The 25,452-nt window shown below is 39.7% G+C and overlaps 1 protein-coding gene across 1 annotated transcript; it reads left to right on the top strand.

Moving 5' to 3' along the window:
• The first annotated feature begins 1,564 nt into the window (after positions 1-1,564).
• Positions 1,565-25,444, top strand: KLHL7 (kelch like family member 7). The gene is made up of 11 exons (XM_050329361.1): positions 1,565-1,810; positions 5,786-5,888; positions 7,179-7,272; positions 8,506-8,630; positions 9,647-9,822; positions 12,473-12,647; positions 14,079-14,221; positions 18,820-19,060; positions 22,017-22,218; positions 22,511-22,608; positions 24,178-25,444. Exons 1-11 carry the CDS (start codon positions 1,691-1,693, stop codon positions 24,459-24,461), a joined length of 1,761 nt encoding a protein of 586 aa, XP_050185318.1. The 5' UTR covers positions 1,565-1,690; the 3' UTR covers positions 24,462-25,444.
• Positions 25,445-25,452: the final 8 nt, after the last annotated feature.

The raw sequence follows: 25,452 nt of genomic DNA, 5'->3' as shown, positions 1-25,452 counted from the left end.
CTTTAGGTCAGGTAACGCTGCGCAGCCCAGGCACAGAGCAGTACAAAGGAAGGCAGCACACCGAGTGCTATCAATGTATGGAAGTGCCCATGTGGTGTCTACCAGTTCAGCAGGAACCAGCAGTTAATTCGCTGCTTAAAAGCAGGTCCCCAGGGAAAGGAGAGACAGGGACTTGCTTTTAGGCTTTCCTCACCATAGCACTCATCACCAAAGGAGCTGACCTTGCACACAACAAGCTGAACTCCTTAACTCAGCCAACTAAGCTCCCAGAGCAGGAGAGTGCACTCAGGGATCCAGCACAGCTATTTCTGTGTATCCCACACACAAAAAAGCCATCCTATGACTGCCCTCAAGATGAAATTAATACTCTATAAGTAAATTCTTTATTCTGTGAAATCTGAAATGCCCAGATGTACATTCCCAGTTTTCTCAGGCTATTACTTTGGCAAGAGAGGTGTAGATTTCTCATTTTCATACTGTAATATCATAAAATCTGGTAAATCAAGTGATAGCTGTGTCAGTCTGTTTATTTCAACGAAACAAATGTCAAACACATTAAAGTTCTTACAGCTTCCATGTAGTAATAACTGTTAGATAGCAGAACCACAGAATATTAGAGCACAAAGCCCATCTTATTAAGGCTTACCATATGAGATGTGATTTCAGGAACAAAGCAGCTCATTCATTTTATTAATAAAAGGAATTTGAGAAAAGTAATAAAATGACCTCATGTTATTTCTGCACGAAACTCTCTCCCTCCAAGTCATGGCGTGAAGTTGTTCAACACCTTCTTGTCTGTGGAATTAAAACTGGAAACATCACACAAGCGCACAAACAGCAACCTCACACTGAAACACAGCTTTGGCTGTCACGACGCTATTCATAGAACGAGGATCAAACCACCAAATATTTTGGCCATGGCATTATTTCTGGAGGAGGGGTTAGTGCAGCTGTCAAGAGAACGTGGTTTGTCTCTGGGTCGCGTTTGTTTCCTTTCCCAGCCCACGAGAGCCCGGAAGACACACGTCTCCAAGGAGGGGCGAGGTCCCTCCAGCGGGAAGGAGCAGCAGGAACCACTCGCCCCTTGCTCACTCCCACGGGCAGCCAAAGCCCCGCCAGCCCCTTGGGCAGGGCAGCTTCAACCTCCCCCGCGCGCTCGGCATGGCACGATCTCTAAGAGCACGCCCAGAAGCGGGAGCCTCGTGGCGCGCGGGACTGATCATTGACAGGGATTGGAATTCCCGGGAAGGAACCACGGCCACGCCCCCTAGTGGAGCCTGGCTCCGCCCCGCCGGTGCCCCGCCCAGAGTGGGCGTGTCCCTGGTGTGACCACGCCCCCAGAGCATCCCCGGGCCAGCCCCCTTCGCACTACGCATGCGCTTCTCTCCGGCTTCCACGTGACTCTCCCGAGTCCCGCCCCGCTCTTTGTTTACCCCGCGTGGGGGCCGCGCGCCTGCCGATGGCGTCATCGCGCCAGGCCCCGCCCCTCGGCCGCGTCTGGCGCGGGCACGGCGGCGGTCGAGGCGGTGCGCGCGCTCGTGTCCCGGTCCCGGTCCCGGTCCCGGTCCCGGTCCCGGTCCTGCCTCCGCCTCCCGGCACCGAGCGGCGGGAGCCGCTGTTCGCCGCCCGGCAGCCGGCGGGCGCATGTTGGCGGGCGGGGGCGGCGCGCCGGCGGTGAGCGCGGGCGAGCATGGCCGCGCCCGGGTCGGAGAAGAGCAGCAAGAAGAAGACGGAGAAGAAACTCGCGGCCCGCGAGGAGGCGAAGCTGCTCGCCAGCTTCATGGGCGTCATGAACAACATGCGCAAGCAGGTACGGGGGCCGTTCGCCGCGGTGAGCCCCAGCCCCGCGGGGTCCTGCCCTGCGGGCGCATCCCGATCCGGCTCCCGAGCGTGTGCCTCCGTGGGCTTTCCGTCCCTGGAGCGGGATGCGCTGAACGACCCACCGCATACGGCACCGCGGGGGCCCGGGGTCTCCGACAGCCGCACAGCGAGAGCAGCGAGCTCCGATTTCCCTTGCGTCTGCTCGCTGCGGGCGCTGGAGGCAGAAGACGCCGTGGAGCCGCTTTTCCTTATCTGATGATGCCTTTCCTGTGGTAGGGCAGGAGCGAGGCTGCGAGTGATGAGTGATGGCCCAGTGTCTTCAGCTGCAGCATTCACAGAGCCCTTTCCGAACAGAAACTTGAGGGTAGTAAAAAGGTGGTGATGTGGAATTTTTAACCAGGAATACCTCTCTGAACGAACTGGCTATGTGCCCCTGTGAACAGTGAAACTGCAGTGGGAGGAGAGGGATGACTGGAACCATGGTTTGGTTTCACAGGTAGCATTTCTTCTTGAATGCCTCTGGCCATCTTACTGGGAAGTCAGTGGCATTGTAGGAGTCTGCTGGCCTCATCTGGCCTCAAATTTTAACCTTTTATGCTGATTGGTTTTCTTGGTCAATAGTGCAATGATTATTACAGATGACTCCTCTGTTTACCAGTAGACCAAGAGTAGTAACCAAAATTACAGTCATGCAAGTGCATTTCAGTTGAGCTGTTAAAACTAAAAGAAATGTTTGGGTTTAAATTATTCTTTTTTATAAAAAGGCTTAAGTTTCTGGTACAAGAGCAGATGGATGATCTGTGTAACTCCTTGCATAGGAAGAAACCTTTCCTCTCTTTGGAGGAGCCAGCTTGATTGTGGAACTTTGGTTCATTTAAAAGCAGTGATGTGGAGCCAGAATGAAAGCTGCCTCTGAAGGCAGAACATGTAGGGGCTTCATACTTGGCCCTGTCATGTGCTGTATCTTCTAGGGTTTGGATGCTTGTCCTCCAGGGTTAGTCTTGCCAGAGACTCAGTCCAGCTTTTAATGCTGTCTGGGTCTTGGCCTCGAAGTGATACCATTGTTGGTTCTGTTTTTCTCCAGTGCTTCAGCCCTGTTCTTCTCTCACTAAAGCACAGTCAATTATGTTGTCTGTATAAACCATTTCATGGAATTAAGCTCCTATGTATAAAAAACAATATTGTTTTCAGTGACTTCAGGTAGCAGAGTAAATACTTGAAGCCTGGGATCTACTTTTTTGATGTAGTCTTTGTTTCTGATCTAATCACGTAAACATATCCCGAGGTGTGGCTAAGTTCGTAACTTAGTTCATCAGTGTTCAGATCATACCTCTGTCACTGTTTAAAAGGGGATGTCAGACGCTGCTATGATTTTAAAGTAGATGGAAGAAATATTGCCTTCCCTTAGATGTGTGCACAGCCCCCTTAGATGTGTGCACAGCCCCCAGCACGGGGAATTCACTGTGCTTTACCAAGTCTCTGTTCCAGTATGTGACACCCCATTGTCATTCTGTGTAAGTATCTCGTCTTTCAGTGCAGTAAAGTGACAACTCTCATGTAGCTATGAGTTACTCTAAACACAGAGTGAGAGCATCAGGATTAAGTGCTGTGAAATCTGTGTGTACTTGTGATGCAGATTTCAGAATCTGTTATGCTCAGGGAGGTACAGCACTGAATTTTTCTTGGAAACTTCTTATCTGACCTCAAATGGTGGCTTTGCATGTCCCATGTAGGATAAAATTAGGAAGTGAGCAGGACCCAGAGGAAAAATATACTGGTTTCAACTGATTAGTTGTGCTAAAGTTAAAGAGGATTTACAGGCATCTCTTTCTTCTAGTGTTTTGATAAGTCAAGAATTATGCTGTGGTTATAAAATCTGAACATGAGTTAAAAATTTCTCATGATGGAAATGTCAACATGCATGTGGAGCACTAGATACTTATCTGCTCTAGTTTAATGCTGTAGGAAGATGGGCTGAAAGTAGAGCTAATTCTGAAGAGACTGCTTTTTGTGTGAGCTGGGATCAAGAGGCAGCCTCCATGAGTATGAGTGTTTAGAGTAAACCATGGCCATACCTGGACTCCGTACAGGTGAGGTGTTGGGGCCACGTGTGTTTAGTGCAGGAGGACTTGCTTCTGATCTCCAACATGTGATGACCCACGTCTTTGTGGGTTTACAGAGCTGTTGGACAGCATGGGCATAAAGCCTTTGTTGCAACTTTGCAGCTGAGTGGAGGTCAGCCAAGAAAGAGTCACTGGAAATGAAGCTGGGATAGAGCTGCAAGGTGTTGCTGAACCTGTTGTTTGGAAGGTGAAATACCCTACGGAAGCTCTCGTTGGGGTGTGTCCTTTGGTTAACACCAGTCACCGGTTGCATCATGGAGGCGACCCAGTGACAGCAATGGATCCTTCTAGAAAGAATTGCAGAAATCCTTGGAAGAGCATTAGTTGAAATGGAATAGTCACACCCAGAAACATCCCAGTGAAAGAAATGAAAACGATGATCTGTTTTGGTTGGCAAATGCACTCAGGGAAGCCTTAGAACATCTGAGATCCTTCTAAAGCTGAGCTGAGGCATTAAATATATCTTACAAATGCAGTTTGGAGTTCAAGCAACAGTTGCAAGTCTTGGCAAAGTTTGGCCAGAGGATTTTATGGTACCTTGTACTGATAATTTCTGATGCTTGTTTTGAACCAGAAGTGCTGGGAATTTCAGCTTAAAAGATTTCCTCTGAAACTTTTCCAAAATAGTCTCTTTTGTTGTTTCAATCCTATATAATTTAAAGCTACAGATGTACAAAGGAGGCTGTATGTCACCCGTATCTAACTTCCATTTAAATAATATTTTTGAAATGTATTATTTATATTTTGTCCAAGGTTTGCTTCTGAATGTCCTTAAAAAAACCTAAAAAGACAGACCTATTTGAAGGGACTTTACATATGGGTTATCAACCCCTTGACCTGGATCCTAAATAATATTGTCTCTATGTGGTAAACACTGTCACAGTTCTAAGCAAGTATATATTTCCCACAGTAGGAACGTTCTTTTTCGGGGTTAGCCTTGGGATGACTGTGGGTAGGTGTTTCTGAAGGTAGATCATGAACTTAAGGTAATAGTCAGAAAGGAATTCCCATTTTTTGAGGAAGCGGTGCAGCTTGTTTTTTCTTTCTTAATAGAGAGGATGTTATAATCAACTGCAGTATGGTATGCATTTATTTCAGTCAGTATGTTCTTAGAAAGGATACCATTTCAAAATCTATTCATATTACTTGTTTTTACCCCAGTCCCTTACTCTCCTCTCACTTCTTCTGAAAACATCTATAAGTTCTGTCACTTTCTCCTTCTTGTGCATGACAGTTCACATGTAGGGGAGAAACTAGCTGCCTACATATAGATAACAAATGAGAAATAAATGATTTTTTTGTCTGGAAGCTAGTTGCTCAGGTATGGCCATTCAAACCCTTCCACAGAAGTGGTATTTTTCAGATAAATTTTCTTTAAAATGTTCCATTGAATGCTTTTAACTTGTTCGTCACTTTCACTCCAGTTGGGCAATCTGGTGGCAGCCTTCAGATAGGAGATTTCTGTGAGTTTTCTTGAAAATCAGCAGAAGAGTAGAGGAAAGCCACTGACAGATGTAAAGAGTGCAGCCCCTGCCAGATGCTGCAGAACCTACATTATTGGAGGCTGATGTAAATGCCACAGGAAAAACTTTAATCAGAGCTCGTATGTTATTTGTGGCCATCCTTAAGGTACAAATTCAGGGCTAAACTGACCTTTGATAGTTCTCCAGGTTTACTGAACTTGGACTTTCAGAAAATCTTTTTATCGCATAATGCTCTTGAGTTGTGTGGGTTACAAAAAGCAATGAATTTCCATAAACTGTTCTTAAAGAAATATTGCTCAAATATTTTAAAAAATACTGATTTCTGTGGTTTTTGTCTGTTTTTTTCCTCTGATTTAGAAAACTCTCTGTGATGTCATTCTTATGGTTCAAGAAAGAAAGATCCCAGCTCACCGTGTTGTGCTTGCTTCAGCCAGTCATTTTTTTAACTTGATGTTTACTAGTAAGTCTTTTGAAATCAATTGATTTTAAACTTTCATGATTATGTCCTGCTAGATTTGTGGCTGACAAGTTTTTATTTTATGAAAGTGATTAAGTTGAGGCATAAGTATAAATGAAGATATCTCACTTTGTGTCCTTTCATTCATCTCTGTTCACCCCTCCCCTCATTTTCCCTTTAACACTCCTCTGATCAAGTGTTACTTCATATGTAAGCTCTCTTAATAATTGGAGCCTACACTCTGTATTAGAGTTGATCCCCTTCCCTTAACCTGAAAATTGGGAGGTTAGGGACATGGTTTAATGGGTGGACTCAGTGATCTTAGAGGTCTTTTCCAACCTCAGTGATTCTGTAATACTTGTGCTTATGTGTAGTATCTTATCTTTTGTATGCCTTACCCATTAATTGTAAAATTACTGTGAAATCTAAGTCGAGTAGAAGTAAAATAACCGTGCCTTCCAGTGGTCAGCTGGTAACCATCTGTGGGCAAGCTTAGTGCTGTGCCTGTGTGTGTGGAGCTTGGAGCTGTCTCCATTGTGATCACTGTAAGGTAAACATATGCAGGTATTCTTCCCAATAATACCAGGGCAGTGGAAGGATTAAAAAAAAGAAAAAAAGGTTTATTTCAGATGCAAGGACCACTTTTTTATGATGTTACATTCCTCGGGCCTCCAGGGGCAAAAAGGCAGTGCTCTGCCTCCTCCAAGGCTTTTTGTATCTTTTATCTCCCCTCCCCCACTCTCTCTGGCCCAAGGAGGCCTTGTACATGTCTGCAAACATCTTATCTCTCTGCGTACCACAGAGCAAGGCTGAGAACTTCTCTTGCTATGGGGAGCAGGTTGAACAGGTGGGAGGGGGGAAAGCATTGAAACTACCTTTGAGAAAGAGTTACTACTCTAGGCAGAAAGCCTTCCTAGAGAAATAAGTTCTAACTTTCCCTTACAAATTCTTCCGGAAATGGCTTTTGATAGTGCAACATGTGCTTCCTGGTTTTGGTAGTGCTAACTTGGCAGTCTGTGCTGCAGTCAACAACATCTATGACCTTTTCTATTTAATACAGTTATCATAATTTACATAATACAAGCATGTACTCACACCAGTGATCTTGTTTGTTCCGCTGCCTCCTTTCTTTCCTGACTTGCATTAGTAACCCTGGGAAAACAGCAATCAGCTGTGTGCTGTTTTTAGCAGGTTCTCACTTTGTATAATCACTTTATTTTCTACTGTTTGCAAAACATATAATAACTAGAGTGGCTTTATTGATTAAAAGTTTGTCTTATCATCTATTTGCAGCAAATATGATTGAATCAAAGTCCTTTGAAGTGGAGCTAAAAGATGCAGAGCCTGACATTATTGAACAGCTTGTGGAGTTTGCTTATACCGCAAGGTAGTTTTGTTATTAAAGCTCACACTTTTTCTAGGAAGCCTGACAATTGTAAATGATAAAATTTTAAAATAATGCTTTTGTGATTCATCTGTTTTGTTACCATTATGATTCCTTATTTTCTTTAAAGCCTGATGTGACTAGACCTTCTATCCTTCCTCCATTTTCCTTTTTAATGAGTAGGAAGCTCTACAGACCAAAGAGGTTTGGTCTGTAGAGGTATTTGTCTCCAGAAAGCAATTCAAAGAATTTCAAGCTTTTGACTTCAGTGTTGGAGTCAAATAATATTTCCCACTTTTCCGAAATTCAGGCCCATATTGTTGTCAGCACAGTCTCTCGTTGTGGCCATGGTAGCTATGGTACGGAACCATTTCCAGGAGTTATACCTTCATCTCAAAACAGACAGGGTGGGTAACTGTTCTGTGAACAGCATTTCCCTCCTATCTCAGGTTGTCAGTGTGTTTGAGTTTTTTTGTGGTTTGTTTGGGTTTTTTCCCAAACAGAGCTCCTGCAGATGGTGAGGATTGTAAACAGTACTTAATCAGCTTTAATCAGATCCATGGATGGCAGGCCTTTCATCTTTGTACTAATGGGATTAGCTCTCATTAGGGAGGCTTTCTCTTTTTTTTTTTTTGTTTAAGAGGAATCTTCTTGTATACTCCGTCAGTGGTAAGAGACAGTCAGTGTAGGCACCCCACCCCAGCCACATGGTTGCCTGCCCTGGTGCCCAAGCCCTAGTCTATGGGTTCTGTACCTTCTCTAGAAGCACTGCCATACTGGTTCTGCTTATGAACTCTGGGCAAATCAGCCAGGGCACTCCTGATGGTGAGTTTAGACAGAGGACAGAGTTTGTTGGTGTCTGTTTGGGAGTACTAAACTGTCATAAAAATTTTTTTTTTTGATTTTGCTGCCTTTTTTTTTTTTTTGTGTTAGTGTCTAATCACACAAGTCAAAGCAATGGTATAGGACTGCAGAGGACCTGTGTTACAGGCTTATTCTTCAGATCCCAGGACTGGTTACTCTTTGCCCTGCCTCAGTAAAGCAGGGCAAATGAAAGCAGTTTGGAAAGGTCATGAAGGGAGATTGTGTCTTCAGACTATGTATGAAAGATTCTTGGGCATATAGCAGGGAAATAGTTTTGCCATTTCTGTGAATTGGTGTTAAGTTTGGTTTTTTTTTTTTACTGAAGCAAATAAGGTAATTTCAGATGCTAATTTTATGCCTTCTCCTTTTCAGAATCTCAGTTAACAGCAATAATGTCCAGTCTTTACTAGATGCAGCAAACCAGTATCAAATTGAACCTGTGAAAAAAATGTGCGTGGACTTCTTAAAAGAACAAGTTGATGCTTCCAATTGTCTTGGTAAGAGAAATAGACTTAAACTCACTGCTTAAGTTTTTTAACTTTGCTATTCCCAAAAAGTAGATAGTACTGTCTAAAAGACAGTAACATTTGGCTGAATCCAGGCAGATAAAAATAATTTTGCTCTGGATCTGAACTGTTGCACCTTGCCACAAGGTCCACTGAATGTGCAAGGTCTCATCCAGCTTGGTAGGACATTGGTGCTTAATTAATTAATTAATTAAATTAAACCATGGCTTAATTGGAATCTCTTGAAATTTTGTCAAGAGGTCATACACGTGGATTTTATCTTTCTAGTTTGCATTTTACTACTTAGAGCAGCTTGGAATAGTTGGAGCCCATGGGATAGTGAGTTACTCCTAGTACACTTGCTTTTCAGTTCCTGCTGAAAAGCTCCGTGCTTGTGTGGTTTCCAATGGGAAGGTTGGCAATTGTTGCTATTTATAGCTTTGTGCCAACCTTCCGCCCTTCCATCAACGTGGACCTGACTTTTTTCTGTTGGTCTGCAGCTGACTGTGCTACCTGTGTAGAAAAGTCACAGTTCACCATGACTCTTGAAGGAAATTGGGCTTGGTTGGTGACTGATGCTGCATGAGCAGGTCAGGGAAGGTCATAAACCCTGGATCCAGTTTCTCAAGCTGTTCTGGTTAGACTTTGTTGTTGTGGCATGGCTCAGACTTGGTTAAGGTACTGTTGTCTGCTTCATAATGGGGAAAGAAACATGAGGAAATAGTGCTGAAGAGATACTTAATACAGCAAATGTTGCAAGTCTGACTCTCCAATTAGTTTGGAAGGAATAGGAGTCAGCAGCTTGTCCTTGTCGTAGTTTGTCTTGAGTTGCAGATGAGTTATGATAGCATGTGTTTAAAAAAAAAAAACAAACATGGTAATAAATATTAAACTGGAGTTGCAAGTATCACTGAAATTATGGTAATTGTATTCTATTTTAATATATTAAAAGTAATTGCAGTTCAAGTTTGGAAGGTTTTTGGGTTTTTTTTACTTTTCCTTCATAGGCATAAGTGTGCTAGCAGAATGCCTAGACTGCCCAGAACTGAAAGCCACTGCAGATGACTTCATCCATCAGCATTTCACTGAAGTTTACAAGACAGATGAGTTTCTTCAGCTGGACGTTAAGCGGGTGACACACCTCCTGAACCAAGATACGTTGACAGTGAGGGCAGAAGACCAGGTGAGACCTGTTTCATACCAGCTAAGAGCACAGAAGTTCACTATCATTTTTTAATCAAGGACTTGCTGCATGCATTCAAGTATCTCACTTCTGATATTCCTAGAGGAAGCACATAGTGCTTGCTAAATTGTGGAATAAAACATGGATCCTAGCTTGGTCAAAATCAAATTTTAATAAATATTCACATTTCAAGTGTGGTTTTATGTATGTGTTGTTTTGGCAAACTAGGAAGAAAAGAGTCACAGAGGGAATAAGCGTAACAGTTTCCTTTATCGACATAGCTATAGGGCTTCTGATTCCATGGTATATGAGCTGAATTAAGTTTGATGTATCATAGCAGTTGCTTCTAGATTGGGATTTATGTGCTTTTGGTGAAAGTGGACTGCTTCAAAGTGTGAGCAGACTGGGCCTTAATGGCTGCATGTTTCTACTGAGTATGATCTCAACCTATTCTAGAGAGCAACTGCTTCTAGATGGAAACATATGCACACACGAGTTAAGCTTGGGGAACTGAGGGACTTGGAAGCAAGATAAGCAAAACACTGAAAGCTAAATGCATTGGCAGTGATGGATTGATGGAAGGCCCTTTTTTAGGAAGTGTACTTTAAAAAGTTTAGGTCACTTAAAGGAGCCTGGAGTTTCACTCCATTAAAAGTTGTAACCTGTGGTAGGAGTTACATTTGCAGCTGTCCTACTTGGAATACTTGATTCAGCTTGCAGCACAGCCCTGAATGTTTGTTTGCCAGTTTGTTCTTCCTACTGCAGGAAAACAGGAAGCATATAGGAGTCTGCTCTGCAGCCCGAAGAGTTGATTGTAGGGTCGTTGTAGATGCTGGGTAGTACTTGTAGCTGCTGCGTGCTTGTAGCTTCTCAGTCAAATCTGTTGAAAACAAACTGAATTATAATTTAATTTAACTTTCTTTGGGTATGGCATCATGAGTTGACTCATACCTTTGAAGTGCAACAGAGAGATTTTTGTAGCCAAGATGATATGTGTGTCCATTTAGAAGTGGATGTTTTGCTGACTGTAAAGTTTCCATTTATGTTGACCTCCAACAGGCAGAAGAATCAGTTTGGAGCATTAAGGTTTAGTTATTTGTCTTACAGTGTGGTGATGTACTTTACAAAAATAAGAATTACTAGGAGTGGGGGCTAATATCAGGTGACTGAATATAGTAGTAGGACGGTTACAAGTATAAATGAAGTTTTGTCACAGTTCAACAATCCTGCCAAGTGCTGGATGAAAATCAGGTTGCAGGGTAACATTCTCAGAGCTGGAAGTGTTGTTTGGCTTGTAGCCAAAATGACGCTTTAAAATTCCCGTTCTTGAAGTTCTGTTGGTAAGGTAGGATGGCATGCTTTAGCCTGGCAGCAGTGGTAGAAATGTTGTGTATCATCATTAAAATTCCTTTAGGAAACTAGCAGTGTGCAGTATGAAAGTACAGAAGTTTTCCAGTGGTACTGTAGGAATCTTATTTCTCAGGAGTACTGCTAGAAAATGGACATAGTACTCTAAAGTCTCTATTGGTGTAAAGCATATTTGCATTTAGCACAAAAAGAAAGGTGGCTATAAGTACTACCTGTCCCATACAATGTTCCCATCCCAGTCATTCTGTTGAATTTCCTTAGCTGATGGAATTGAGCCATAAGTATTTTTTTCTCTACTTTCCCTCATTCCCTGGTAATTTTGCAAAGTTATAGCTGGAGTGGTTTGCTAGTCCTTCTAAATAATTCTGCCATTAAGTGTCTTTCCATGTTATGTCTCAGTCACTCACTACTGATTATTGTGACCAATTTCAGCTACAGGCATAGGTGTTGGCTGTGTTTGTAATGAAGTTATCCGGCCACTTCAGAGTCAGTGCTACTAGATCAGCTTGATGTGTCTGAGAGCAACATGGAAGTATCATGGTTCATATATAATACTGGATTTTTGTTTCATTTCTTCCTGACTTGCAGTACAGTCATAAATAGAGCAGATTTCATGGTTACTTTCCCTGTTCTGACTTCCCTGCCCCTTAAGGAAACCCATTATCTTTTTGTGTAAAGAGGAGAAAGAGAGAAGGCCCTCTGATAAATTTACAGTAGTCTTCAGCTAAAAACTTTGATTTAAATGGTCCCCTGAGACATAACAATAGCAATATATTTGGATCCCCAACATGATGATTTGGTAACAGAAGCAGTTTGTCAGCTTAGGAAACCCTATCAAGTAGAAGCTATTTCAGCATTTCTGGGGAATTATTACTGATGTTATGGCATAGAACTTAGAGAGTACTAGACTTAACCTGGTACAGGAGTTACCCACATAAATGTGAATTGCAGATTCATGCTTTCCATTTGGAGGACAAAAAAGTTAAACAGCAGAAGTAGTGGGGTTTTCAAAACCTACTAGTAGATGAGTTTTATTCTGTGATTGTGTATTTGTTTTACTTCATGTCTGAGTATTGTCTTTTTGGGGGTTTTATTGACTGTTTTGTTGGAGTGGGGGTTGAGGTTTTCTCGGAAGCTGGCGATGGATCTGCACATACTAAAATGTTAGTATGCGTTAACCTGCAGCAGATATAAGAACCAGTTTAGAGCATTAAGGTTCAGTTATGTGTCTTACTGTGTGTTGATGTACCTTATTCTTTTCTTTGCATGTCTCTTGTTTAAGGTTTATGATGCAGCAGTCAGATGGCTGAAGTATGATGAGCCCAATCGCCAGCCGTACATGGTTGATATTCTTGCTAAAGTCCGATTTCCTCTGATATCAAAGAACTTCTTAAGTAAAACAGTTCAGGCTGAACCACTTATTCAGGATAACCCAGAATGCCTTAAAATGGTGATCAGTAAGTTGACCTCTAGCTGAAATCTTTATAATGTTCAGTATAATTTAAAAAAATGTTGTGGAATTTCTGAAGATTGTTTGCTTTAAAATGCTCTGACAACATACCCACATTAAATCCGTCTGACTGTGTTCCCTTTAGTATGTTGCCTTTAGTTGAAGTTGGATTAGGAGATTATTACGTAAATAAAACCTATCTTATGTAACAGTGTGACTTTCATTTGTTTTCTCCTAGCAAATGACATGAACTCCATGAGAAGTAATGGAATGGAGATTTTGTCAATGACTCATTAGGGTAATTGAAAGTCAGTCTACCTTTGGGACACACTAGTAATTTCAATATCGTTCATGCTCGTATGTGAATTAATAAAAGAAATACTTTATGTCAAAATTTTGAATATTATAAAGCTTCCCTAAGCAAATTAGAATGTTAATTGTATGTTGTACTATTTTTATCTCTAATATATACTGATGATTGGTCCTAAAATGATTGATCCTACGTTTGCATTCTCAAGGTGCAAATAAGATACGGAACAAGCTTCCCTTTTGTTTTTAGATACCATTTGTGAAATTTTGTCACGTAAGAAAGAAAAGCCTAGATGCTAACAATTATTCTGGAAATAAATTTTTAATTTCAGTAGCAGTTAACTAGTTGGCTTCATTTTAGTGTAGATCTAAAAACAGTACATAACTGCTTTCCTTCAGATTCAATGAGCAAGATTCAAATTAAGCTATATGTTGGTAAGTATTTGCTGACCTTGGACATCTCAGTCATACTTCTTGTGTAACATGGAGTTGGGTGCATTGTTTAAGAAATAAGGATTTTTTTTATGGTTTTAGTGGCTTGTAATGTCACCGATATTTTTGCATTCTCTGGATTGTTTCCTAGGAGAACACTTATTCTCTTCTACGAGTTATAACTAATATTTTGCACTGTCAGCTAAGAACATGAGTGTGCAATATGCTTATTATCAATCAGAAACTGTGGTGTGAGGAGGTGCCACAGTTGACTCCTCACTGTATTCAGGTCCCTTCTTTTAATGTTAGTATTGTTGTCTTTAGGCTCCTGGTTTTGCTGTTCCTATTCTTTGGGTTTGCCTCCTTTTGCCTGTTTCAATGCAACAAACTTAGTTGCTTGTTAATATTTTATAAGTCAGCTGTTGATCAGTTGGTGTATAACATGAATCTATATCCATGTCCTTATTGCATGGAGCAGGCAATTGGAAACAGGGTGTAAGTCTGGATGTATGCCCTTATCCTCACGTGCTGCTGTGCATTATTCTTCCCTTTTAAATCAAAGCCGTGTAGGTGTAATGTAGAAACTTGGTTTATCTCTTTTCCTTCTCTCCACTCTCTCCCCTGTCCCTGCCTCTGAAACATCCCTCTCTATGTATGAGCTACGCTAGATCTGCAACAGTCATTGTCTTCATTCCAGGTGGGATGCGGTACCACCTCCTTTCCCCAGAAGACCGAGAAGAGTTAGTGGAAGGCACACGGCCAAGAAGAAAAAAACATGATTATCGCATTGCTTTGTTTGGAGGCTCACAGCCCCAGTCCTGCAGATATTTTAATCCCAAGGTAATCGTTACCTCAGAATGCATTAAGATTCACTGTTTGTAATCTCACCTGTTTTACTCGCTGATGATATTAACTAAGAGATTATGATCTAGAAAATGGTATTAGGAAGGATGTATTCCCTGCTTCTTGGGTATACAGTTGGAAGGATATGGTTTATTAAGTATTTTTAAGTCTGTGTACCAAGATGTAATACGTCATTTTGAATAGAATGATTGTGTTTGTTTCTTGGCAATATTAGATACGGAGATCTGATCAATCCGTGAGTTGAGAATTGATTGGTATGTGCATCACACAGCTGCAAATAAATAAAAGGTCACCAAAACATCAGGCAATTGGTTAGGAATATAGAAAAGTCTGTATGCATGTGCATGCGCGTATGTGTTTAGAGAGTAACTCAAAACAATTTTTTTTAGCACTGTTAAGTTATTGACTCATATGTTAGTGTAGAATCCAGTTTTAAAGTGCAAGGATTTTGGTTTTTTTTAGTGCATTTATTATAAATATGCAACCACTTCTGAATACTAATGGTTCAGGATTTTGTTTGTTTGTAAGAGTATATAAAGAGTGGAATGGGGAATGGGGAGCGAAGTATTACGTAAGTGGAAAAGAATGAGTTTCTTCAACAAATAACTTAGAGGTGGCCAATTTAGAGCAACCAAGTTCTGCCTGAAATTTGTTCCCATGTTTCCTGAATAAAATTGAGCCACAGGAATGATGTATATTTCAGCTATGCAGACTAAATGGTCTAGAAATATCAACTGCATACAGAAAGATTACCCATACTCTGTTTTACCAGGCAAGCACTTGCAGTAATACAGAAAACATCAGGGCTCTCTAAGTTATGAGATCGCATGCATGTAATATTTTGTGCAGAAATTCTGGTTCTAACTCAGCATATTAAATGCTTGTTATGATTTCAAACAGTTTTGTGTGTTATCTGTGTGAACTTTATAGTCAGCGTGAGCCCTGTCAAATCTAATTCAGAATCAGTGAGCCTTGGGGATGTGTTTTGAACTTTTCTGTCACATTCCTATGTAAGATGAAACTGAAGGCACCTTCTTTGAGTACCACTCAGGTCTGGGGAGAAGGAAAACCTACTACCTTTGCTGACTTAGATTGAGAGACATTTGATATGTATGTCCATTTGGAGTTCAAAATTCCAAACTAATGACCACCTTTTTCCTTCATACACATGCCCAAGATAAGCAGTACTCCAACTGGGGGTGAGGAGGTGAGGGGTGCAGAGCAGATAATTCTTTGATAAGCCTTTGATCAGGGCATTCATAACTTTTCAAACAAGTTACATGGTTTTGGCAAAGAAATCTGGTTTGTGGATAAAAAGTACGATCTATGAAAGTCTACATAAAGCATAGGCTAAAATGGCTTTTTCTTTCATAGAGTATTTGTCTAAGCATAACACCAAAAAGTAACTCAGTTTGGAAGAAATTTTGCAGAACTGCCTCCTGATCAAGACTTATGGCTTTGCATGTGGATTATTGGGTGGGGGGAGAATGGGGCAGGGAAGGAAAATTTAAAAAGTGGGTAATTGGGGATGTTTTTTCTAACATGCATGTTTTCCTGGTGCTTGTATCCTTTCTTGGGTGTTCTTAGCTAGCCTGTCTTGTCTCATTGAATATCTTTTACTTCATTTCCAATTCTAAGCTATTTAAATGTCCTTTTCTGAATGTTTTGCTTGAGTATCTGAGTTTGATCTTTAAAACTGTGACAGTAGCTTCTTAAATGCAACAGAATCCAGAACCCCTGTTGAATTAGCATTTAATTCACTTTAATTAGTCTCATCAAAAGATGATGAAAGGGTCACAGAGCAGGGAATTAAGCTTAAGTACTTTTGCAAGGTTAGGACCTTAGGAAAGAATTGAAATTTTGTTTGTCTGTTAATTGAATAGTGACCTAGTCCTTCACTTCTGATTTTAATTGAATTTAGTAATTTAATTAAAATCTCATATGTCACCTAAATTGACAGTTGTAATACAAATTTCCATAACTCTGACATGATAAAACTAGTGCAAAAATTTTAATTTTCACCGATGCCTTTGCACACAAGATTAGTCTCTAGTGCTGATCTTCATTTCCTTGTTGTTAAAAGGGTGCTTTAAATAAGACTGGATTGGATACTGTGTGTTACTTGTTGAGATTGTTATCAGTATGAGTGTAAGACTATATTTGTTGTTTGTGTTGCACTGTAACTCGTATTTCCACTGATGCATGTACTTCATCAAGAGAGCAAAATGATGCACTGGGGTAGATGCAGATGGGTATAACACTTCTGGAGCAGTCTGGCACTAATTTGAGTAGAGATGTTTGTTTTCAGGCTACTGTTAGAAATCCTATTAACAGTTGTGGGTAGCATTTTTTCTTGTTAAATTTTCCACACAGTATTTTAAAAATATATATTCTTCCTTTCCCCTCCCTCAACCTGCCCCCCCCCCTTCCCTCCCCCCAGGTTGGGAATAACATACTGGTTGTTTTGTTCTATGAGTTCTTTGTAAAAAATTATATGTGACTTTGAGATTTTGTGTCAGCAATATTCTTATTCTTTGAAATTGCTGTCTCTAGTGACAAGAAATGGTTGGAAGTTTTAACTTTTTAGCAGTATAAAATTCAACAACATCAAGTAAAAAGTAACAGATGTCTGGCAACGCTATTTTTTGATGATTAAGGAACCAGCATACCTTTTATGAGGAGATGGAGGTGTAGTCAATAAGCTGTTAGTGGGGAGGTTGTCCATATTGGGCATGTCTGCTGTTTTCTGTGACAAATTTGGAAGACGAGGTATCAACTGAAAATGAGGGAAAATCTTAAACAAGAAATGTGCTTTTTCACATGGCCCGTAATTGCCCATGCCAGTCTTATCACAGGGTCTTGTGGCTCTTAAAAGGTCAGATAGTTTTAATAAGTGGTTAAGTAATTTGATGAAATCAACGGTTTGTTGAAAACAGAGATCAGCATGGGAAGTGTCACTGTATATCTGTCTTAGTCTGTCTTTCCCTACTCAGGCCCCCAGAAATGAGGCTTGCACTGCCCAGGGCTGTGTGTATCTTGGCTGTAGTGTAAAGCAACCCTTCTGCATAATTCCTAAATGTGTTAAATGCAAAAATTGAATCAATTCTATGTGGTACAGACTAACACTGAAGAGCATTGCAAGAGGATGGCCTAAATTGCCTCCTACTGAAAGAGGAGGATACTGCTGAGCATGCTCAAGTTATGGCTTTCCATTTGATAAAGGTATGGATGAAATGGATAAATGAGCTGAAGCCATAAAAGTGGGTCAGATCACAGCTCTTTATAACAGTAAAGGAAAACAACAGGATTTTTTTGTAAAATTGCCAGAAGTTTAAGCTAGAAAGTATGTTGATCTTGCACAATGCGCTGAGACGTTTTCTTAAGATTTATGCAGCTATTTATTTTGCCATGCTGTAGTATGGCTTTCCTTTCTAGGATGCCCCAGGACCTGTTTCTCATCATAAAGGGCCACATGCACCTGCCAGCTCTTCTTGATATGGGGGATGCTACAAGAAAAGATTGTAAGATGTTTTGGACTATAACATGCTCTGCCTCTCTTTCTTTGAACCCCCATGTAGGAGTCGCTGTTCTTCCTCATTGACCAAGGTGTTTGAAGTATGTCCTTGCTAAGAAAATGTAATGATGTAACGTCTTGTGTGAACCATTGCAGTGAAGGTCATTCAGCAGGTTGAGGTAGACCATCTTGAGGTGGCACAGATAACAGTTAAGGTCCCGTACTTTCCTGTTCAGTATAGGATACAAACTATGCTCATGGAATATGTGAGATGCTATTACTCAAGAAGTGTTTCTTGTGCTGTATGCTATCCTGGTCTGCCATCAGTTGCTGAGTTTGGTGTTATTAAGGCTTTGGGCATTTCTGCCTATATTTGATACTTGCTGATTTTGCCAATCTGTGCAAAATCAGTGTCTAGGCAACATGACTGCCAGTATTTGTGATGGAGCATTACCCTATTTCTCATGCGATCAACTGTGGATAGCTAGAGATCATTTGTGTTTTGTAAATTCTGTAAATAAGCTTCTAGTTGTCATGGTAATAAAGTATGTATCAGAGCTTTTTAACTGAGTTGCTTGTCAATTTGGATATTCTCCTTTTTCCATTGTCTTTGTTTGGTACATTCTGTATTTTATTATTTTTTAGAAATAATCCGTTACTATGTGTAAGATGTCTTCTTCCATTGCTATAAAAGAAAATGCAATCCTCACTTTATTGATCACATGCATTGTTTCTAACATAATAGCAGCAGAAGATCAATTCTGTTGGAAAAAAAACACAACTGTTTTTCAGGGAAGTTGTACCGGGTGCACACAGGGAATGAGGAAATAGAAATTCATAATGTCAATGGTTCATTACAGCTAACTATGTCTGTGTCTAAGAGAATTTTTCAAGAGTACGCCTGAGGAGTATTCTTCAATAAACAGTGTTCATGTTTGTTTTGAAAAGGAACTTAAAACTGACCATATCTAAATCTCTGTGAAAAGCTCTGTTTGAAAAACACTCGCTGTGCAGGTAAGTGTTATAATCTATTAGACATTACTTGTTCTTTGTAATGCAGGATTACAGCTGGACAGACATCCGATGTCCCTTTGAAAAGCGCAGGGATGCAGCTTGTGTCTTCTGGGACAACGTAGTTTATATTTTGGGTGGTTCCCAGCTCTTCCCTATAAAGCGAATGGACTGCTACAATGTGGTGAAGGATAGCTGGTATTCCAAGCTAGGACCTCCAACACCTCGAGATAGCCTTGCAGCCTGTGCTGCTGAGGGCAAAATTTATACATCTGGTGGTTCAGAAGTGGGTAAGACACTAAAAATCTTTAAAACAAACAAAAAAGCACAAAGAAAGATAGCTGGAAATTTTTCTGGTTTTTTGCATGACTGTTGACAAGAAACTGCACTTTGCCATGTTAGCCTAATGAGTTTATTTTCCTATATTTAGGATTTTATCCCCCTTTGCCCAGTCCAACAACCTGTGTTTTTTAAATGGTTTCACTGATTTAAATGAATAATCTTTACATTAACTAGAGCATAAAGTACACTGCAGCTCTTAAGAGTTAACTAGGGACAAGGCCAGGCTGTATGGGGCTTTGAGCAACCTGGTCTAGTGGAAGGTGTCCTGCCCATGGCAGGAGGGTTGGAAATAGATGATCTTTAAGGTCCCTTCCAAATCAAATCATTCTGTGATTCCATGAAATATATTTTGTGAGTCCCACTTCTTTTAAAATCTACAAAATTCAGAGTGGTTTAAAGTTTTCTGTGGTGTGTGGCCAGAATAGCTGCATTTTGACAACAGCTTCCTTGTATGCAGCATGTGTTGAGCCTAATGAGATTTTTTTCAAGGGGAAAAAAGAAAGGTAGAAAAGAGATCTTATAAAACTAATGCTTTTGGTGGTGAAATGATACCTGGTCCCCTAAAGGAATTTGTCCAATTTTTCTTTCAAATGACAGAAGTTATCTTCTTTTATTTTGTTATTCTGTTGGTTTGCTTCAGCAAAGGGAGAAATAATACTTTCTTTAGATGTTATTACTCTAAATAGTAAAGAAAAAATAAGACCATTGGGATTTTTTCTCTCTCCAAAAAAACCCAAGAGGCTGACTTATGCTATTGTGTTATAGGAACATTTTATTTTGTCTACACCTGGTACATCATCAGCAACCCAAAAGTTGTAATGTAGGCATGCTATATCTTTAAAAGTAGAGCTTTAAACAAAGCTATGTTCTGGGGGGGAAAAAATCCTAGAAGAAGAAAATTTTCTAATAGATCCTTTTGAGTTCTGCCTTGGTGCAGAGAGAGGTGAACAGAGAAAAACGGTCATAATTGGTGCTTAACACTGATAAGTCATTTCATGGGAGGTTGTAACATGTAGACCATGTAATTTGGCCTCAAATATTTTAAGAGGTCTAATTAAGCAGCAGAATAGGCAGTTCCCAGCTGCCACCTCGTGTAGTAAATGTGAAATAGCACCTTTCCCATTACTTGAAATAGACTTAACTAAGACTACATTGGGAAACTTGGAACACTACAAAATCTCATAAATATTCATAGTTTCCCACATTTCAGTTCATGGGGAATAAAAATAGAAACTTTTGATTGTATAGTTTATTTTCTAATATGTGTTAAATAGGTAATACAACTGTAATGGAGATCTTAATTTAGCAGTTTTCTTTGAAAACTATCCTCACATTGTGCACAGCTTCACTTTGTTTTCCATGAATATTACTCAGGACAGAACAGTAAAAGCCAAAAATTAATAATGGAGTTTACTTTGCCTGTACTTTTTCCATTAGAATTCAGTGAACACTGAATGTTTGGAAAAGTCCATCTCTCTTTAATCTAGTATTTTCTAATTTGAAACAGGCAATTATGTGAAAGCATTAACCTGATAAAATGCTTCAGTGTGTTTAGCAGCAAAGAAATAGAAAAAAATTGTATGTTTTTTGCATCAGTTGAAGAGGTTGGATTACTGTGCCAGTCCACGGTTCATTTCACCTTCTTGAATTGATGGGACTCATGTTTTATTTGCAATAACTAGCAGAGCTGAGAAGCTGAATTGTTCCACTCTGTTTTGGTACACGAGAAATACTTAAAATTATACTGAAAATGGAAGCTTCTATCTGTTAAAAAAAAAAAAAAAATTAAAGACAGATCTGCCTTATTTTCCATGGATGGGAATTTCTACAGCTTCAAAACAATAAGGATGTCTGTTTATATCAAAGAAAAAAATACATCCCGCTCTATACAGTTTTTGGTGAAATTAAGGATTACAGAGTAGAAGTAAACAAATGTGTACAGTTTATAGGAGTCTGTTTCTGTATTTTGGATCTGGAAACATAGCATTATTTTGAAGGTTCAAACCCTCAGCTGGTAGTGAGGTGCTGCTAGTATGACACAATTTTTGGAAGTAGAAATCCAAGGAAGAAGAGGCACAAGAAAAGCCACCTTTTACTGTTCTAGGTGAATATATCTATTGAAAGAAAGGGAAGAAGGACATTGGTTCTTTTCTGAGAAAGTTGTATGCAGCCTTCTCTGCCTTGCCTGTGATTCAGTTACCTCAGCACAAGTCTTTAAGCTCCCATCAATCTTCGTTAGAAAAATCACTTTTGATTTCAGTAATAGTTTTCTTGGCCTTTGAGGGAGGAGTACACAGACCCTGCACTTCCCGAAAATGAGTATCTGCCAATCCTCAGGAAGAAAATAAAGTGGGGAGGGGTAGCTGTTCTGTGGTTGCTAATAATTCAGGAGTATGACATAATCAAGCTATCAAAATTCCAAAGGCAACAAGTATTCTGGGAATTCAGCAAGTCACACTGCATACAGAAAAAACTCATGAACTTGTAGGAAGTTTACAAAGATGGTTACATCTTTACATCTGAAAGTTCAATATATCTCCAAGTAGTAAGAGTAGCATGAGCTGATGACAATGGGACCAGTAATCTATATGTGTCTCTGTTCAGCATTTATTCCCCTCAAAAAAAAAACAACTCTTTTTTTTTTTTTTCTTTTTGTTTTTAAACAAAAATAGCAATTTTATCAACTTACTTACTGGAACAAAAGAGTGAAAAAAAAAATATAAGTAGGTGCTTTTGAATAGTCCCAAATTTCAAGTTGGTTAGTTCTGCTTTTGGAGGTGGGAAAGCAGCTTTCCCTTTTCAACTAAGAAACAAAGCATCAGTTTGATAATTGCTGTTAGACTCTTGTCTTGAAAGACAACCCTAAAAATTAATGCCACTTTGGTGGGTTTCTGTTTTTTTAAGGAAATTCTGCACTGTATTTATTCGAATGCTATGACACAAGAACAGAGAGCTGGCACACGAAGCCCAGCATGCTGACTCAGCGATGCAGCCATGGAATGGTAGAGGCGAATGGTCTCATTTATGTGTGCGGAGGGAGCTTGGGAAACAATGTCTCCGGAAGAGTCCTAAATTCCTGTGAAGTTTATGATCCAGCCACCGAAACGTAAGTATTGTATTAATTCTGGTTATTTTTAGTCATTTGGGTCTTTGCTAGCTCTGTAAGTGACTCAAGTATAGATGACTAAAGGAAAAACTGTGTGTGGTAAGGAATTTTCCTGAGTCAGCAGTGAAGCATCAGTTATTTTTGTAGCCTTACTTGAAAGGCAGTTTTTCTTAAGCAGCTTTCGTCCCTATCTCATTTTCTTAATGATAGGTTTCATTTACATATTTTATACTTATTTTCCGTAAACTAGATGGTGACTCTTCCTCTTGTGTTTGGCTTTCTTTTTTCCCAGGTGGACTGAGCTGTGTCCAATGATTGAAGCCAGGAAGAATCATGGGCTGGTGTTTGTAAAGGACAAAATATTTGCTGTGGGTGGACAAAATGGTTTAGGTACTTTAATTCTATTGATTCTCTAGCTGGTCACACAGCAGTGAATTCTGCTCTGGTCTATTTTGCAATGAATTCTGCTCTGTTCAGCTGAAAAACTCTGAGCAACACTATCAAACATCCTATTGTTGCCACAGCAGTTTTGCCTTCCTCTTTTCACCTCCCTACTTTGCTCTATCTTATTTTTTAAATTCTTGTACTAATGACAGTACTGTCAAGTTCAGATATGCACCAGTTCTGAAGTAGTTAATATGGCTAAACCAGGCATCTAAGAAAAGAAATTTTTGGGTGGTGTTTTTGTTTGTTGTGGTTTTTTTTTTTTTTTAGTTCTTTATGATGTGTTTTGAGATATTTTAGCATCTTTTGAGAGACAGGTAAAGGTATAGCCCCTGTCTTAGGAACTTCAGTCCAAAGACTTAAAGATAGTCAGGTATTATAAAGTGGTGAAAATGTAAGACCTCTTTTCACTGCCCAGCTTTGAAATAAGACTTACTGTCATGGGCAGGTCATTTATAATCTGCCTGTCTCCTTGTCTTTAAAACTAGATGAATAGTAGTTTATTTACCAGAATAATTGAATTTTAATTACCCAGGGTTTCTAAAGTGCTTTTCAAAATGAAAAAATCGCATTATGAGGTTTTAAAAATCACTGTTTATGGTAAGTGGAATACTTGATTTCAGATGAATGCTATTTTAGAATATAGCTTGATTTTTAATTGGCTACTAAGACTATTCTATCGTGATTGATTCCTAATGCAAAAACAGTAGATGCATTTATTATCAATCTGTAACTGCCAGAGCTGCCATCTTGTACAGTGAATGCTGAATGCTCCTTTTAGAAATGCTAATGACTGTTCTTACTGGAATAGAATGAGGAAGAGTTATGTCTGGGGTGAAAGACTCGTACCTCTTAACATGATAGAAAGGTTTCTTAATCTCTTAGATCTAATAATTCAGAACTGGAAGTGAAAACTGACTCAGGGGTAACAGAATGTTTGTCACTATTCTAAGGTGTAATTACTAATGTATTTCCTGAAGAAGTGAATCTTAGTCACAAAATCCACTCTTTTCTAATAACTTTTGGTTTCTTTGGCCCTTATCAAAGGGACTTAGGCTTTTACACTTCAATGATTTTACTGAGCATCATGAGGAGAGACAATAGCCAATTTTGGTAAAGGTACCTAAGAGTCCTCTAGAATAAAATGCCCTAGCTATAGGGAAGTTTCAGATAGATTTCTAAGTTTTAGTCACTAGCCACAAATCCATCACAAATTCAGCATCATTAGTTCTTCTGTTCATGAAGTAGTAACATGTTGGAATCTCTAGAAAGCATCTAATGTGAATTTCTTACAACACATCTTGCTTTCAATCTCCTTTTTACTTTTCTCTGTATTTATACAAGGGTAAACTGCTAGTTTAGAAACCTGGGGTGTTTTTTCAGGTTTGGTTTTTTTACTGTAGGGTTTTTAAAACCTTAAAAATAAAGACTTCAGTTTCATGGAATATTTGCATGCTCCAGTTCAGTCCATACAGTATAATGTAATAAGCAATAATCTATGTCATTGTTTTGTAGGTGGCCTTGATAATGTAGAATATTACGATATCAAGATGAATGAATGGAAGATGGTGTCTCCAATGCCATGGAAAGGTGTAACAGTGAAGTGTGCTGCTGTGGGATCTGTAGTCTATGTCCTGGCTGGTTTTCAGGGTGTTGGTCGCTTAGGGCACATTCTCGAATATAACACTGAAACAGACAAGTGGATAGCCAACTCCAAAGTCCGTGCTTTCCCAGTGACGAGTTGTTTAATCTGTGTTGTAGACACTTGTGGGGCAAATGAAGAAACATTAGAGATCTGAAGACCTGTAGGAGATGCTGAGACATTCTTCAAGGACTTGGGGAAAGATGGCTATTGGTGCTTTGCTTCCATATTTTACTGAATCTTGTTAAATTTAATAACAGGAAAAAATGAGATGCAGCCTTTCAGTTTGTATATACAGCATATTGTGTAATGTGGATTTTGTCATACCCATTTTCTTGCCTGTTTTAAGAGATGGGGATGTGTTTTGAGAATCCACTTACCTAGGTGACATCACATGGCATCTTCCTTTAAAAGGACTGTGGGTGTGACCTTGTCAAACATAGACCAAATTAAAAACATGTAGAACTCTTCTAAAGCATTTGGTGAAGAAAAGATTTCTGGTTAAATGACACTTTACCAAGGTCAGTTGCAGAGATACTTCATTTAGTAATGGTGAGTAGATATAGTTTGGGTCATGAGAAAGATGAGCAAAATTTTTTTCTCATTCATACCTACCTGCAGAAATCTTACCAGGATGCAATGAAGATATTTTCTCAGGAAAGACCAAGGACTGCTGTCTAATAAAGATTTCCAATGTTTCTACAGCTCTCTAGGTCATGATAGCTGCCCTCTTCCAATGAGTTTCTTCCATCATTTGCATGACTGCTTATCAATTTTTGAAAGTTACAGAGGCCATATATAGAGATTAGACAAACATTTTGATGGTCTCTTTGGCATTTTGGGGAGCTTTCACAGAAAGACTTGGAATTTTTTTTTTTTTAATTACACTGAGGTAAGCGAAGTCAAAGGGTGAAGTCGACAAGAATTGTGCACTATAATTAACAAGTTGGAAACTTGGAGTGAATTTTCAATCTATCTTCCCAGGCATCAGCCTGTACATACTGTGGATGCCAAACTTGTAGCAAAGATGGGAAGAGGAATGGGAAAAGCAAATACAATATACAGATATATTGATTTTCTTCTTGAAAGTGACTGTTTTTAAAATGGCATGAACAGAGTCATTAAAGATACTTTACAGAAGTCTTCAG

Source organism: Myiozetetes cayanensis, unplaced genomic scaffold (assembly GCF_022539395.1).
Source record: "Myiozetetes cayanensis isolate MyiCay16 unplaced genomic scaffold, myiCay2020 scf1, whole genome shotgun sequence".
In the NCBI taxonomy this organism is placed as follows: domain Eukaryota; kingdom Metazoa; phylum Chordata; class Aves; order Passeriformes; family Tyrannidae; genus Myiozetetes; species Myiozetetes cayanensis.
Note: the sequence above shows the minus strand (reverse complement) of the source record. Positions and strands in the feature narration are given on the sequence as shown.